The following is a 15,663-nucleotide window of genomic DNA, read 5'->3' on the forward strand; positions in this document are numbered from 1 at the left end:
AAACTCGTGCAAAGAGCTACGGCCACCCGGTGGCCAGAGGGTGGCTACACCGAGATTCGGACACAATATACATTTTACATTGATCATTCTCTGTCTGACCTGGTCCATTTTTAAAATAATTTTTATTTTATTGACTAAATTGAAAAATTTGTTGAAAATTTATTGAAATTCATTGAAATTTTTAAATTTTCTTTGCAATGTTGTGTTAATTTCTTCTGTAGAGCAAAGTGACCCAGATATTCAGATGAATATATATATATATATAGCATGGTAGGGTGGCTCAGATAGTAAAGCGTCTGCCTGCAATGCAGGAGATCCAGGTTCGATCCCTGGGTCGGGAAGGTCCCCTGGGGAAGGAAATGGCATATATGTATTTTTTCACCATGGTCTGTCACAGAACATTGACTGCATTCCCTGCGCTACACAGTACGGCCTGCTCTTTCTCCATCCCAGATGCAATACTTGCCTCTGCTACTCCAAGTTCCCAGTCCCTCCCTCCCCACCCCCACAAGCACAAGGCTGCTCTCTGTATCTGCGAGTGTGTTTTTGTTTCGTGCATCTGATTTGTATGGTATTTTAGACTCCACAGATAGGTGATGTCATATGACCTTCCCATTCCCTGTCTGATTTACTCCCCTTAGTATATAATCTCTAGGTCTATCCATGTTGCTGCAAATCATTTCATTATTTCATTCTTTCTGAGGGCTGAGTAGTACTCCACAGTATATATATATATTCTTCCAAGGTGGTGCTCGTGGTAAAGAAACTGCCTGTCAATGCAGGAGATGTAAGAGACACGAGTCTGATCCCTGAGATGGGAAGAGCCCCTGGAGGAGGGCTTGGCAGCCCACTCCAGTACTCTTGCCTGGAGAATCCCATGACAGAGGAGCCTGGCGGGCTACAGTGCACAGGGTTGCCCAGAGTTGGACACGACTGAAGCGACTTAGCACGTGCACACGTGTGTGTGTGTGTGTGTGTGTGCACATCTTCTTTATCCATTTATCTGTTGATGGACATTTAGGTTCTTTCTATGTCTTGGCTATTGTAACATTTCCCTTTTTTGAGCCATCAGACTGAATTCATCAGACTGAATATAGATGGGATCTATTTCATCTTGATGATTCTAGAATCCCGCGATAGCACTGAGTAATAAGTGTTTAATATTTATGTTTACTGTTAACAGTTATTAATAAATAAGTACTTAGTTTATGAATGCATGGACAGAAGACTGTTGAGGAGATGAGTGGATTGGTGAAGGGTGGGGGTGGGTGGTGGAAAAACAGAAGTAAAGATTTACTCATATTTATGTGTATGGATAACACAAATATAATGTAAGGATGATAGATGAATGCATGGCAGAATGATGGATGGGTAAGTCACTCAGTGGATAGGTGGCTGGTGGGGGATGAATGACTGGACGGGGAGGTGAACTAAGGGATGGATGACGGAAGCAGAATGTGTTGTATGCATGGGAGGCTGGTGTGCAGATAGTGGCTGGCTGGGTGCTGGAAGCATGGTAGATACTGGTGCTGATGGTCAGAGGATGGTGGATAGTGGATGTATCTATAATGGCAGTTAAGTGACGATGAGTGGATAGATTGGTAGATGGAGGGCGGTTGAACTTGGACACTAAATTGGGACTGATTGATACTGAAATAATCTACAGATAGTGCATTATAGGCAATAAGTGGTGAGTGGTGGATGCTTGTTCAATAACTGAATCATGGGATTATGGATGGATGGAGGATAAATAGGGGATGCTTGTGAAGGCTCTGAGCCACAGAGAATGGATGGCTAGATGGTATTAATAGATAGATGTGAATGGATACATGATTGATGGATGGACCGTGAATGGTGGAGAAGTAAATGGTGGCTGAATGGTGCCTGGATGGCAAATCAATAGACGGTTGCTGGGTCAACAGATAATGGGTTGTGTACTGTGGACATGTAGATGGAAGGTGGAAAGCGGATAGAGAGATGTCAATTAGGTGATGAATCAATGATGGCTAAATGACAGATACATCTTGGAATGTAGATGCATGAAAGGTGAGTGGTGGATGGGAAGATGGTGGAGAGACTGCAGACGGATGGTAGATGGTCAGCAGCATATTATAAATCAACGGCTTAATGTACAGAGGGAGGAAGATTGGTAGATGGCAATGGATGATAGATGAAGATGATATTGAGTGAGTGGTGAATAATGAATGGGGGATGATGTACAGATAATTACTGGGTGGTTTGAGATGGTGGATGGATCTCAGTGCTGTCTCTCTGCTCTATCCCCAGCATCTAAACTAATGCTTGGTGTACAGAGGGCACTTGATGAATTCTTCTAGAATGGATGAATACGGATAGATGGTGGATGATTCACGAATGGGTTTTGAATGAATAATGAATTATGGCTGGATGATGTATTGATGGATGGAGGATATTGTGAGATGGGCAATGAATGGCTAGATGGGTGGTGAACAGAGATAAGAAGTGGGTGGATGGTAGATGGTGGCTCCATAGACATATGAATGGGTTAGGGATGGGGCGTGACTGGTGACTGAATTGTGGATAGATGAATTGTGACTCAGTGGTACAGAATCTGCCTGCCAATGGGTTTGACCCCTGGGTCGGGACAATCCCCTCGAGAAGGAAATGGCAACCCAATCCAGTATTCTTGTCTGGGAAATCCCATGGAGAGAGGGGCCTAGCAGACTATAGTTCATAGGGTCAAAAAAAGTCAGACAAGATTAGTGACTAAACAACAACAAACTGTGACTGACTGGCTGGAGGCTAACGGGTGAGTGGGGGATAAATTCAGGTAAATGGACAGTAGCGCTGGATTAGTAACTGAGAACCAGATATGTGGTGAATGAATAAATCATCCATAGATGGATAGACAGTTGTTAAATAGATGGAAAGCTGTTAGACAGTCAATGATGGTGGATAGATGGATGCTGAATTAATTTAGGACTGAAGGGTATTTTCATGGTGTACTGATGCTTGGTGAATGGTGGGGGTGGTGGTGAATGGACAGATGCATTTTGTTGTTGTTGACTCTGTGATCCTATGGACTGCAGCACGCCAGGCTCCCCTGTCCTTCACCATCTCCGGGAGCTTGCTCAAACTCATGTCCATTGAGTCAATGATGCCATCCAACTATCTCATCCTCTGTCATCCCCTTCTCCTGCCTTTAATCTTTCCCAGCATCAGGGTCTTTTCACCTGACTCAGTTCTTCCCATCAGCTGGCTAAAGTATTGGAGTTTCAGCTTTAGCATCAGTCCTTCCAGTGAATATTCAGGACTTATTTCATTTAGGATTGACTGGTTTGATCTCCTTGCTGTCCAACGGACTCCCAAGAGTCTTCTCCAACACTATAGTTCAAAAGCATCAATTCTTCGGCACTCAGCCTTTTTTATGGTCCAGCTCTCATATACATAGCTTCTCTTCCAAGGAGCAAGTGCCTTTTAATCTCACAGCTGCAGTTACCATCTGCAGTGATTTTGGAACCCAAGAAAATAAAGTCTGTCACTGTTTCCATTGTTTCCCCATCTATTTGCCATGAAGTGATGGGACTGGATCCATGATCTTAGTTTTTTGAATGTTGAGTTTTAAACCAGCTTTTTCACTCTCTTTCACCTTCATCAAGAGACTCTTTAGTTCCTCTTTGCTTTCTGCCATAACAGTGGTGTCATCTGCATATCTGATGTTATTGATATTTCTCCCGACAATCTTGATTCCAGCTTGTGCTTCATCCAGCCCAGCATTTCACATGATGTACTCTGCATATAAGTTAAAGAAGTAGGGTGACAATATACAGCCTTGATGTATTCCTTTCACAATTTTGAACCAGTCTGAACTAAAATGGACTGGAATGGGCAAATTTAATTCAGATGACCATTATATCTACTACTGTGGGCAAGAATCCCTTAGAAGAAATGGAGTAGCTCTCATAGTCAACAAAAGAGTCTGAAATGGGGTACTTGAGTGAAGTCTCAAAAAATGACAGAATGATCTTGTTTCGTTTCCAAGGCAAACCATTCAATACAAGTCTATGTACCAACCACTAATGCTAAAGAAGCTGAAGTTGAATGGTTTTGTGAAGACCTATCGGAGAAGGCAATGGCACCCCACTCCAGTACTCTTGCCTGGAAAATCCCATGAACGGGGGAGCCTGGTAGGTTGCAGTCCATGGGGTCGCTAAGAGTCAGACACAACTGAGCGACTTCCCTTTCACTTTTCACTTTCATGCATTGGAGAAGGAAATGGCAACCCACTCCAGTGTTCTTGCCTGGAGAACCCCAGGGACGGGGGAGCCTGGTGGGCTGCCATCTATGGGGTCGCACAGAGTTGAACACGACTGAAGCGACTTAGCAGCAGCAGCATGAAGATCTATAAGACCTTCTAGAACTAACACCAAAAAAAAGATGTCCTTTTCATCATAGGGGACTGGAATGCAAAAGTAGGAAGTCAAGAGATACCTGGAGTAACAGGCAAGTTTGGTCTTGGAGTACAAAATGAAGCAGGACAAATGCTAACAGAGTTTTTCCAAGAGAATGCACTGGTCATAACAAACACCTTCTTCCAACAGCACAAGAGAAGACTCTATACATGGACATCACCAGATGGTCAACACCGAAATCAGATTGATTATATTCTTTGCAGCCAAACATGAGAAGCTCTATACAGTCAGCAAAAACAAGACCAGGAGCTGACTGTGGCCCAGATCATGAATTCCTTATTGGAAAATTCAGACTTAAATTGAAGAAAGTAGGGAAAACCACTAGGTCATTCAGGTATGACCTAAATCAAATCCCTTACAATGGAAGTGACAAATAGATTCAAGGGATTAGATCTGATAGAGTGCCTGAAGAACTATGGACAGAGGTTCATAACATTATACAGGAGGCAGGGATCAAAATTATTTCCAAGAAAAAGAAATGCAAAAAGGCAAAATGGCTGTCTGAGAAGGTCTTGCAAATGGCTGAGAAAAGAAGAGAAGTGAAAGGCAAAGGAGAAAAGGAAAGATATACCCATTTGAACGGAGAGTTTCAAAGAGTAACAAGGAGAGATAAGAAAGCCTTCCTAAGTGAACAGTGCAAAGAAATAGAGGAAAACAATAGAATAGGAAAGACTAGAGATCTCTTCAAGAAAATTAGAGACACCAAGGGAACATTTCATGCAAAGATGGGCACAGTAAAGGACAGAAACGGTATAGATCCAACAGAAGCAGAAGATATTAAGAAGAGGTGGCAAGAATACACCGAAGAACTGTACAAAAAAGGTCTTCACGACCCAGATAACCACGATGGTGTGATCACTCACCTAGAGCCCAACATCCTGGAGTGTGAAGTTAAGTGGGCCTTAGGAAGCATCACTACAAACAAAGCTAGTGGAAGTGATGGAATTCCAGTTGTGCTATTTCAAATCCTAAAAGGTGATGCTGTGAAAGTGCTGCACTCAATATGCCAGCAAATGTGGAAAACTCAGCAGTGGCTGCAGGACTGGAAAAGCTGTTTTCATTCCAATCCCAACGAAAGGCAATGCCAAAGAATGTTCAAACTACAGCACAAATGCACTCATCTCACATGCTGGCAAAGTAATGGTCAAAATTCTCCAACCTAGAGTTAAACAGTACATGAACTGAGAAATTCCAGATGTTCAAGCTGGATTTAGAAAAGGCAGAGGAACTAGAGATCAAATTGCCAACATCTGTTGGATGATAGAAAAAGCAAGAGAATTCCAGAAAGCATCCAATTCTGCTTCACTGACTATGCTAAAACCTTTGATTGTGTGGATCACAACAAACTGGATGGAAGCATGGTGGATGGAACTTGGACGGTGGAAGTTAGGTGGTGGGTTGTATGGGACAGTTGTTGGTTTATTGGTGGTGGGGGACCCATGGCAGATGGCTGAGGTTGGCTGGTGGTTGGATGATGATTGGATGGTAGAAGAGACATGAATAGATGGGCGTAGTAGATGACAGTGCCTGGGTAGCGGATGCTGAATGGTGGATTGTGGGTGTGGGCTGGGTGTTGGATGTTGGGTAGATGATGGTGGTGAGGTGAGGTGCGGATGGTGGAAGGCTGGACCAAAAGGCGTGCATCCTGGCCTCAGGTGTCAGGTCTACACGCTGGCTGAATGAGACTGTCCCTTTGGGGGACTGGAATCAGGGATGAAGAGGGGCCTGGGGTGGTGGCGCTCTCCCGCCGCACACGCACTGGCCCTCACACTCCGTGTGCCCCTTGTCCTCTTCACTCCTCCTTCCAGCTGGAGCGTGTCCTCGCTCTGATCCATCTAGTCGCCCTGAATTCCGCCCCGCTGAATTCTGGAACCTCAAACTTGAGGCTGCGTGCCTCGAGTGACCAGGATCAGGTGCTGGGGCGCTGCGGTTTTGGCAAGGGGGGAGATGGCGCGGGCGTGCTACCTGGGAGCTGGACCTGGGAGCGCGAGTGTGGACGAGGGGCCGGGCGAGGGAGCGCTTGTGGGCGGAGAGCGCGCGGGAGGAAGGCGGGGAGCCAGCCAGGGCGCGCGGACTGGCAGCGGCGGCGGAGCAGTGCCGGCCCTGCGCGAGCACCCGCCGCGGTGAGTGTGAGCGAGACCCGGGGCGCGCCCCCTCCCCACCCTCGTCCGGCCCGCGCCCCGCAGTGCGCGGCGTCTGGGAGAGCAGGAAGCGGCGAAGGGTGGGTTTGAGTCGGCGCTCCCCGGAGAAGGGGAGGTGTGGGGACCACAGCCCCCCCTTGGCTGCCGGACGCCGGGCTTTGGGCTCGAGCAGCGTCTCTGCCGGCTGGCCCGCCACACCTGGCCGCCGCTGCAGGTGTGGGTGGCCGAGCCTTCGCTGCGGGGAGGCCCCACTGGCAGGGGCCCCTGGTGCCAGGCTGCGGCGAGGCAGCCCTCCGGCGTCTGCCCGCCGCCCGCCGCCCGCCGCCCCCTTGGCTCCACCGTCCGTCTCCATCAGCCGCCCTCTCTCCTCCTGTGTCTCCATCATCTCTCACCTCTTTCTGTCGTCTCTCTGAATCTCTAGTTTTGTCATCCGTGCGTCCTCTCTGTGGCCCGCGCGGTTCTTTCTGCACCTCCTTCCGGTCTTTCTGGCATCTGTCTGGATCTCTGAGTCCACTTTCCTGGGACTGGTCCTGGCTGCCCTGGGCTCCAGTTGAGCTTCTGGGACCCTGGGGTGGAATCCCAGGAAGGGGTGACCCGGAGCCTCAGGCCTGGGGGAGGGCTCTCGCGTGCTCTGTGCCTGGGTGGAGGCTAGGATGGGTATGTTGGCTGCCCACCGCCCCGGAGGCCCCATGCTGCATACACGTGGCCCACCCCCACCCCCCAGAATCCCTGGGTCCCAGCGGGACCTGAGCCGACCCAAGCTGGGTTTTAGTCAAAGGAACTCATTTCCTGGAATAGCTGCCCCCTACCTCTTGTTGGGTGTGCACAGCACTCCTCCCCCACAACCAGCAGGGCATTGGGAGCCTTGCAGCCAGCTGGCCAGTGCCCTCCCTCTGCCCGGCACCCTCCCAGCACTCCTGCCCCTTGTCAGAGGTCTCCTGCTGCCTGCCAGCTGGTGCCCAAGTTAGCTGCCTGCCCGCCAGACCCAGCCCAGCCTGGTGCAGGTGGAGCGTCTGAATCTGGTGCCCAGCAGTCCTGGCAGGGCCCCTCTTCCCAGTGCCCTCGCTGTGTGGTCTCTAGCCGGACTCCCTGGCGCTTGGGCCTGGCCTGAGGGGAAGTGGCCACAGGCGGGCAGAGGGTCAGTCTCCCTTCAGCTGTGGGGGTTGAGGGCGGCGCCTCGGGTGTGTGCGTGGGGCGTCTGTTCTCAGGGAGGAGTGGGCCCTCCTGCCACAGCCTAGGGCCTCCAACGTGGGGCCTGTCCAGCGCCTCCCTGATGGTGGCTTGGGTGGGCGGCCGCAGTGGTGGAGGCCCAGCCTGGGCAGTGGCTGCGGGCCTGGGGTGGGGTGGGTGCGGGCTGGGGCAGTGTGGGGCTTCCGGGAGTGGACGGGGCACTGCAGCTGGGCCCCAACATGCACCCCGCTTCTGCTCCTTGTTTCTGTGCAGCTGGACAGCAGCTGCGGCATGAGTGGCCCCCAGCCCGCTGCCGCGCCCAGGCTGGGCTCAGACAAGCAGGCCGGAGGCCCGGCAGAGGTATGTGTGCGGTTGGGGACTGGCCGTCTGCCGCTCTCAAGCCCTGGCCTGTGGCAGCACGTGCCTCAGTTTACCCATCTGGGTGGGGGAGGCGGTTGCCCCTCCGCAGGAGTATGACGTGCACAGTCACTGAAGGCCCAGCTCTCCTGACTCAGGGAGCTCCCCAGCCAGCCCTGGGGGCCCAGGGCCTGCGCCCAGGTCAGTCTGCTCTCTGCTGGGTAAGGCCGTGCCAGGGCCTCCTGCTCCCGCCTCAGCTCCTGCAGGAGACGCTGATGGAGCTGACAAGGGAGGTTCTTGCCCAAGAAGCCCAGGCCTGCCGCTCTGAGTCTGGAGTTGGGCTCTTCTCCTTGTCGGGGCCAGCAGGCCCCTGAGGGGGTCCAGCCCAAGGGCCAGTCTGGAGCCTGGGGTTGCCCTCCTGGCAGGGGGTGGGGGGCGGATGGAGAGGGTGGACACCAAACTCGACTGGCCCAGATCTTCCTGCACCATCTGGGCAGAGGAGCGGCCCTGGGTGGGGCCCAGCAGGGCTTCCGGGAGGAGGGCGGGAAGGAGACTGGCAGGGTGAGAGGGAGAGGGGTTCAGGGGGGTTGGGCAGGGAGGAGCCCCTGGACAGGCAAGGCCAGCAGGGAGGCCCAGGAGATCCAGTCACTGGGCCATGGTGGGGTCGCTGGTCTTGTCCCTCTGATCCCATGGAAGTCCCAGCCTAGTGACACACTTCAGGATCTCTGCGGTACTTTGTTCAAAGGCTGATCAGACAGTGCACTGAAACACGTGTTCAGATGGTTCCGCTGGGCGGGGGCGGGGAGGTGCGAGGGCCATTTAGCAAAGTCCTGCCAGCTGTGTGCCTGCTCTTCCCCGCCTAGACATGCCTTTGGGGAAGGCAGAGCGCACAAGCAGCCAACCTTCTGGGTAAGAGGTTGGGGACAAGCCCAACCAACCGGAGCAAAGGCATGGAGGTGGGTTGGCGCAGGAGAGTTAGGGCTGCAGGTCTGCGCACAGCACGGGGCGTCTTGGGGCCTCTACCTTGGAAGGCCTTGAATGGGAGGCGGAGATGCTGAGGGCTCCAGGAGGGCTTGGGGAGGCAGCCCCCGCAGGCTCTTGTGAGCACTGAACAATGAGCCCGGAGAAGTTGCTCAGGTTGCCATAGCAACAGCTTCCCAGCTCCCCTGAGCTGGGAGGAGGCCAAGGGCCCATGAGAGAGACCCCAAGAAGGGGCCCGGTGGGATGTGGGAGGCTGCCTGCCAGGGAGGCGCAAACACCCTGAGCTCGCTCACTGTGTGACCTTGGCCTTTCGCAGAACAGGCCCTTCTGTGAAACGGGCCTGAGGGCCGAGCCCAGGTGGGATCTGTGTGGCCCAGGCGCTGAGTGCCCCAGTTCCAGGGGTGGGAGGGGGAGGGCCGCGACCCTCTGGGGGATGTGCATGCACCCACAAGAGCTCACCTGGCCCTGGAGACTGGGCAGGTTAGGGACGCCCGTTCTCCCCGTGGACAATGCAGGACAGGAGTGGCAGGCCGTGGGGAGCTCAGGCCTGCCATTGCTTTGACCCCCTGCCCACCTCCCTTGCAGGCTATGGTGGGTGCCCGGGAGAAGGGCCCTCGGCTGGGCCAGCGGCTGCCCTCGATCGTGGTGGAGCCCAGCGAGCTGGGTGCGGTGGAGAGCGGGGAGCTGCGTTGGCCTCCAGAGGGCGCCCAGAGGGCGTCTGCCCAGAGCCAGGCTGCTGCTGGTGAGTGAGGGGCGGCCTGAAGGGGTCCCAGGAGAGGTCAGACGCCTGGTCCTCCACCCCTCCAGCCAGCCTGCACCCCACCTATCTGCCCACCCCGTGAGCTTCTGTCGCCTGGGCACTGCCTGGCCTGGCCTTCCCTGCCACCCTCCCCACCATCTTCACAGGCGATTCCCCCGTCCAGATGTGGCCCCAGGCCTGGCACACAGGTACACCCTTGCTCTCACCTCTCAACACCCGGTCCCGGCCCCTCTCCCCTTGCTCTCACGATTCATCACCTTTGGGACAAGTGTGCATTGCCCACTAAGGCCTGGAAGGGGTAAGGGTATGGGTGCAAGGCAGGGTGGGTGGGGGTGCAGAAGCTGGTGGCAGGCTTCTGTTCTGGTGTGGGTGCCCTGGTTAAAGGCCGAAGGGCTGCCAGGGCCAGGGAAGTTTCTAGGAGGAGGATGTGTGGGCAGGAGAGGGATCAGCCAGGAGCCAGTCTGCCGCGTAGGAGAAACAGCTGGCCGGGCCCCCGGGAAGGGTGCTCGAGGGGTGAGCCGTGCCCTGGGCGGCTTTGTCCCCTGAGCCCCCGAGGGGTCAGTCCTGGGGGATTTGGCCTCAGATGGGGCTGCTCCTCCCTGCCTGCCCTCTTCTCCTCCGCCATCGGCCCCTGGCCCAGCCCTGCAGTCCCTGTGGTCTGCCGCTCCCAGAGCTTGGGCCCAGAGGAGCTTGTCTGCACCTTAACTGCCACCTCTCCCGAAAGTCCCCTCAACCTCCGACAGGTCTGCCCGGGGCCTGCCCCTTGGGTAACCACTGAGACCTGGGCTCTGGGGAGGACCCTGGGTCTCCGCCCAGTCGGCCACCCTCGAACTGGTGGCCTTGCCGGGGGCCAAGGTTCTCCTGCTCCTGGAGCCTGGCCTTGCCCTCCCCCTGCACCGGGAACCGTGCACCCAGTGACCCCCCGCCCCCTCACCGGTGGGGAGCCTGTGGCCTGCCCACCCTCACACCTCTCCTGGCAGACCTGTCAGAAATGCGTGTCCCGCCGACACAAAGGCCTGCGTGTTTCCTCAGCCCCCTCACCACGTCCACCAGGAGAATCACCGGGGGAGGCTCCTGACGGCGAGCGTGCCAGCTCCACGGGCCAGGTCCCCTGCTCCCAGCCGTAGGACAAGGACCGGCCGGATCATGCCGTCCCCGGGCTCTGACAGCTGAGAGGGGGCCTCTGCCTCGGAGGGGCTGGGCTGACGCTTTGAGAGGCCTGGGCCTGCCCGGGCACCCAGTGGGCACAGCTGACCACCACCCCTCCTGCCTCACCAGGTCCATCAGTACCGCTCTCCCCCACCCCCTCCCAGCCGCAGCCCAGGGTTTGGATCACACCCCTCCTACTTCTCTGGAGGGAAGCACAAATAAAGGCTCTTCCTGGTGGTCACTGGGCACACTGGGTGGGGACTCCAGGGGCTGAGGACAATTTGGGTCCTGCCAGTGACCTTCCAGGCGAGGGTTTCTGCTCAGAGCTCAGGCTGCCAGACCAGAGTGACCACTGGCTGTCCCACACTGGACGTGGGGGTGGCTGGTGCAGCTGTCGTGTCCGCTCCTGTGGCACCCTGCCGAGACCCTCTGCCCCACTTCAGCTGAGGCTGAGACCAGCGTCCTCCAGGTGGCCTCCCCACCTCTCCTTGGGGCCTCCAGTCCTGGCTGGCCCCTGAGGGCAGGACTCCTCCTGTCACCCCTTACCAACTCTGAGTGCAGTAGGACATAGGAATGGTACCTGGGTGGGGTGCCCTGTCCCAGCTTGAATCTTGCATAGTCCCATTGTACAGATGGGGAAACTGAGGTGCCCGAGGCTAGTGCTGGCCTCAACTAGCATAGGACTCCTGAAGTTGGGAAGCCACCACCCAGCCAGACAGACAGTCCATGCAGGAGACTGGGTAGCACCTCTTCCTGAGCCACGTGAGGGGCCTATCCCTCCGAGGGGTCCAGCGACATGGCTTCTTGGCTCTGCTGACTGGTCAGGGTGGACCTGGGGCGCGGAAACCTGATCACTGCCTGGGTTCACTGTCCAGGTGTGCCACCCTCTCTCCCATCACCGCAGGCCTGATCCAGGCCTGACGAAGCTCAGGGCCGGGCAAGGCGAGCCCTGAGTAAATGTTAGCTCAGTAAATCCACAGGCCCAGTGGGTGGTGCAGGGTCAGAGTCAGCATGGAGGAGGCAGAGGGAGACACAGGCCCCTCTGTTCTCTCCTGCAGGCCTCGCTAACCTCCAGGATGAATAAAGCACTTTCCAACCCGCCTGCCTTCTAAAAATAGCCCAGCCCCCAAATGCAGGAGAGGTGGGAAGCGGAAGTGCAGAAGTTTGCCTGGCAGCCAGCTTTAATTTTAACCCTGTGGCCAGTATACAGGGCCCAGGCTGGCTCCTCTTAGGGTGGGGGATTGGGGGGATTGGGCTGTCCTTCAAGGTCCCTCCCGTCCTCCTCCGGCCCTTCCTGTCGCCTCCACAAGGGGGCAGGGGACAAACATTTCACAGAAAGCCTTGCCAGGGCTTGCGGACACGGGGGATTTGGGTCCAGGGCTCGAGCAAGCCGGGAGTCCTTCCCAGGCAGGGGTTTCCCGGTGCGGAATGTGTGTGTGTGGCGGGGGATGGTGCTGAGATTTCATTCTCGCCCCTCCTGGGCAGGGTGTCACAGCGACTTTCTAGAGGTCCCGTGGCTGATAAAGAGCCGGGCTGAGGCAGAATTCCCGGTGCGCCTGGGACCTAAGCGCCAGAGTGCCCACAACGCCACCCTCGAGCTCACCACCGATCAAGGCAGATCTGGGGAAGAGACGCCGCCTCAACTGGGGGTCTCGGGACCCCGTCGTGCCCCGGGAGCAGGGGAACGGGGGAGTCAGCCCCAGGGAGGAAGCCCGGTGGGGCGGAGCAGAGTAGCCTTACCCTATGGGCCTGCCCTGTAGCGACCAGAGCGGGCTGAGTCCACACGCAAGGCGACCGACCCGCGGGAAGCCGTGGTAGGTGCAGGGGGCGGTGCCAGACGTATGCCCCGCCCACCGGCGGCCCCGCCCCGTCTCCACGGCCCCGCCCCGTCTCCACGGCCCCGCCCACCGGCAGGCCGGGCCAGGGACACCTAAGCAATGCAGCGTCCGGCTTGAGAGATCCAGGCTTGGAGACAGACACTGTCCCTCGTGCAGGCCAATAGCCGGTGAGGGGCAGAGACCGGAGCCTCGGTGTCCTGTTCCCAGGCAAAGCTCTGTCCTGGGCCCCGCAGCAGTGAAGCTGGAAATCAGGCACTTTGGGCACCTATATTCAGCGTGCGGTAGCCTGGCTCCTCCCCAGGAGCCTCTAGGGCGCGGGCAGGCCTCTGGTGGTGTGGTCCTTGTCCCTCCCCTTCCAGTTCTGGGCGCCAGGTGCTCTGCCGAGGTGAACCTACTGGATCCCAACAGCAACCTCGTTTTATGGAGAAATAACCTGAGGCTGGGTGCTTCCCTGGTAGCTCAGCTGGTGAATCCGCCTGCAATGCAGGAGACCCCAGTTCGAGTCCTGGGTGGGGAAGATCCCCTGGAGAAGGGATAGGCCACCCGCTCCAGTATTCTTGGGCTTCCCTGGTGGCCCAGCCGGTAAAGAATCTGCCTGCCACGCGGGAGACCTGGGTTCGTCCCTGTATTAGGAAGATCCCCTGGGAGAAGGCGTGGCAACCGACTCCAGTATTCTTGCCTGGAGAATCCCCATGGACAGAGGAGTCTGGTGGGCTACAGTCCATGGGGTCGGTCGCAAAAGAGTCAGAAAGGGCTTAGCAACTGAACAACAACAACTACCCGAGGCAGATGCAGGGTTGCCTCTCTGAAGGCGGTGCAGTCCAGCATGAGGCAGCAGGGCCTGTTCTCCTCGTTGGGTCCCCAGCTGTGTGCCCCTTTCCAACTGCCCCTCAGCCCAGCCTTCTCCTGGCTCAGGCCAGACCAGCCCTGTGCCCAGGGCTCCTCTGAGACAAGGCTGGGACTTTGCTGATGGGATTTTACTGAGAAAGTTGGGGGAAACCACCTAGAAATAGGACAAAAGGAACATCCCAGCCTCGTGCTGAAAAGTGGGCACAGGTTTGGGCAGGGGTGGGGTGCAGCTGGGAGCTGGGAGCTCTGGGAGAAACTCCCCCATCCTGGGCTCTGAAGTGGAGGTGACCCACAACGGGAGGTTCCAGCACCCAGATGAGCCTCGTTGAGCTGGAGAACAGGAGGGGTGGACTGGGGACCTCCCAGTGCCCACGCGTGGCCCCATGGGAAGACGCAGTCTTCAGAGGCAGAGACCTGGACTTGCCTGCCATGCAGCAGGTTCCTGCGCCTTTCCGAGCTGGTGGCCCAGTGCAGCATGGGTGGGGACCAGCTACCCCACAAAGTCCCAGGGCTCCCACCAAAGAGCCCTGGTTGGTCTCCTCGAGGACCCCTCCTTCTGTCTAGAGTTGTGCTTGGCCCTCTGATCTGTTAGCTTCCGACCGTTGGAGAGATGCATGGGACAGGAAGCCAGCAGGCAGGCTAGCCTGAGCCGGGGGACGGCTCACCCAAGTAGCCGGTGCCTCACAGGCTTGAGCTGGGACTCTGAATACCTCACAGAGGGGAACCCAGGGCTCTAGGATCTAATGACTCAAGAGGAAACTAGAGGGCTTCCTGGAGGAGGTGCTGGCTGCTCCAGGTACAGCATGGTCTGTCTGCAGACGACAGCAAGGCGCCGCAGCACCGTGGGTGCCTTCCAGTCTGCTGTGGGCTGGACTTTGTCCTGCAAACTTCCTTCTGTTGAAGTTTTAACTCCCAGGACCTCAGAGTGGGTTTGTATTTGGAGATGGGTCTTTAAAGAGCCACGGGGTCCCAGAGAGTCGGACCCGACTTAGGGACTGAACAACCACAACAAGTTAAAACAAGCCCATTTTAGTGGGTCCTAGTCCAACATGGCCTTATGGGAAGGGGCGGTCAGGACACAGACCCACAGATGATAACCATGTGAAGACACAGGGAGAAGATGGCCGTCCGCAGCCCAGGAGAGAGGCCTTGGGAGAAACCAGCCCTGCCAGCACCTTGATCTGGAACCTTGCAGCCCCCAGAACTTTGAGAAAATGAATGTCTGCGTTGGCAGCCTTGGGATGGTCCACAGGCTTGCGTTTGCTCTCTCCAGGATGCTATCTGGAGCACCTCCGCTGCTCTGCGCCATGGCCCTGTGGCTCCAGCCCGAGTGAACAGGCCTGGATCTGTCCTCCCTGGATTTTCCCTAAGTTTTTTTTCCCTAGGACGCCAGCAGCGGAATCCCCCCAGGAAGGTGTGGGGCCTGCCTCTTCTGGGAAGTTTCAGTGACCCTTCCCACTAAATGTCTTTAACTGGAGTCACCGTGGGGAAGTAGGCTGCGTGCTCGTGGCTGATCAGTCTCAGGCCCACCTCTGCGCCGTCCCTCATGGGCTGACCCCTGCCACCCATCCCCGTCCCTGAGTGCGAGCCGATCTGTCCTCCTCCCAGCTGCTGAAGCGTGGCTTACAATGTTCCTTGTGTTGTCTCCGTGTCCCTCCCTGCTCTCGGTCCCCCATGTCTGCCCTCAGGGCTCTTAGCACCAGGCAGGGCACAGGGGCTCTCACGATGAGCTTGGCAGGGCACAGGGCTGGTGCTGGCGACTCCGCCCTGGAGGGAAGGGTCCTTCTGGGCTTGGACACCGTGGGCTGGGTGCCCACTTCCAGCCGGTTGGCTCCTGCTCCTTTGAGCCTCAGTCTGACCACGAGGGACGGGCTGTCCCAGCCGTCCCCAGCAAGGTCAGCTCCCTACAGACCCCAGAGTGCTACCCCCTCATCCTCTCCTTCACCCTGAGAAATTGTTGTTTAGTC

The 15,663-nt window shown here is 56.3% G+C and overlaps 1 protein-coding gene and 1 long non-coding RNA gene across 3 annotated transcripts; one reads left to right on the top strand and one right to left on the bottom strand.

Annotated features, from left to right (window-relative positions):
• LOC108638505 lies at nucleotides 3,723-12,828 on the bottom strand. The gene is made up of 3 exons (XR_001919861.1): nucleotides 12,750-12,828; nucleotides 6,985-7,158; nucleotides 3,723-3,771 (listed from the first exon to the last, which is right to left on the bottom strand). It is a non-coding gene; the product is annotated as an uncharacterized LOC108638505 (long non-coding RNA).
• On the top strand, nucleotides 5,749-12,741 carry LOC108638504 (uncharacterized protein C11orf96). Of its 2 annotated transcripts, XM_018066047.1 has the most exons (5): nucleotides 5,749-6,574; nucleotides 8,036-8,122; nucleotides 9,686-9,842; nucleotides 10,007-10,048; nucleotides 10,893-12,741. In XM_018066047.1, the coding sequence occupies exons 1-5, from the start codon at nucleotides 6,131-6,133 to the stop codon at nucleotides 10,985-10,987; spliced, it is 825 nt and encodes a 274-aa protein (XP_017921536.1). In that variant the 5' UTR covers nucleotides 5,749-6,130; the 3' UTR covers nucleotides 10,988-12,741. The 2 variants fall into 2 exon arrangements, with proteins under 2 accessions (XP_017921536.1, XP_017921537.1); XM_018066048.1 differs by lacking the exon at nucleotides 10,007-10,048.

Source organism: Capra hircus, chromosome 21, assembly GCF_001704415.2.
Source record: "Capra hircus breed San Clemente chromosome 21, ASM170441v1, whole genome shotgun sequence".
NCBI lineage: Eukaryota > Metazoa > Chordata > Mammalia > Artiodactyla > Bovidae > Capra > Capra hircus.

What these genes read in the sequence shown, in the direction of transcription:
- LOC108638504 (XM_018066047.1), top strand. Translation starts at nt 6,131, where the DNA reads ATGAGACTGTCCCTTTGGGGGACTGGAATCAGGGATGAAGAGGGGCCT. An exon ending in CTGCGCGAGCACCCGCCGCG is followed by an intron (nt 6,575 to 8,035) that starts GTGAGTGTGAGC and finishes GTTTCTGTGCAG; the next exon opens with CTGGACAGCAGCTGCGGCAT. An exon ending in CCAGAGCCAGGCTGCTGCTG is followed by an intron (nt 9,843 to 10,006) that starts GTGAGTGAGGGG and finishes CCATCTTCACAG; the next exon opens with GCGATTCCCCCGTCCAGATG.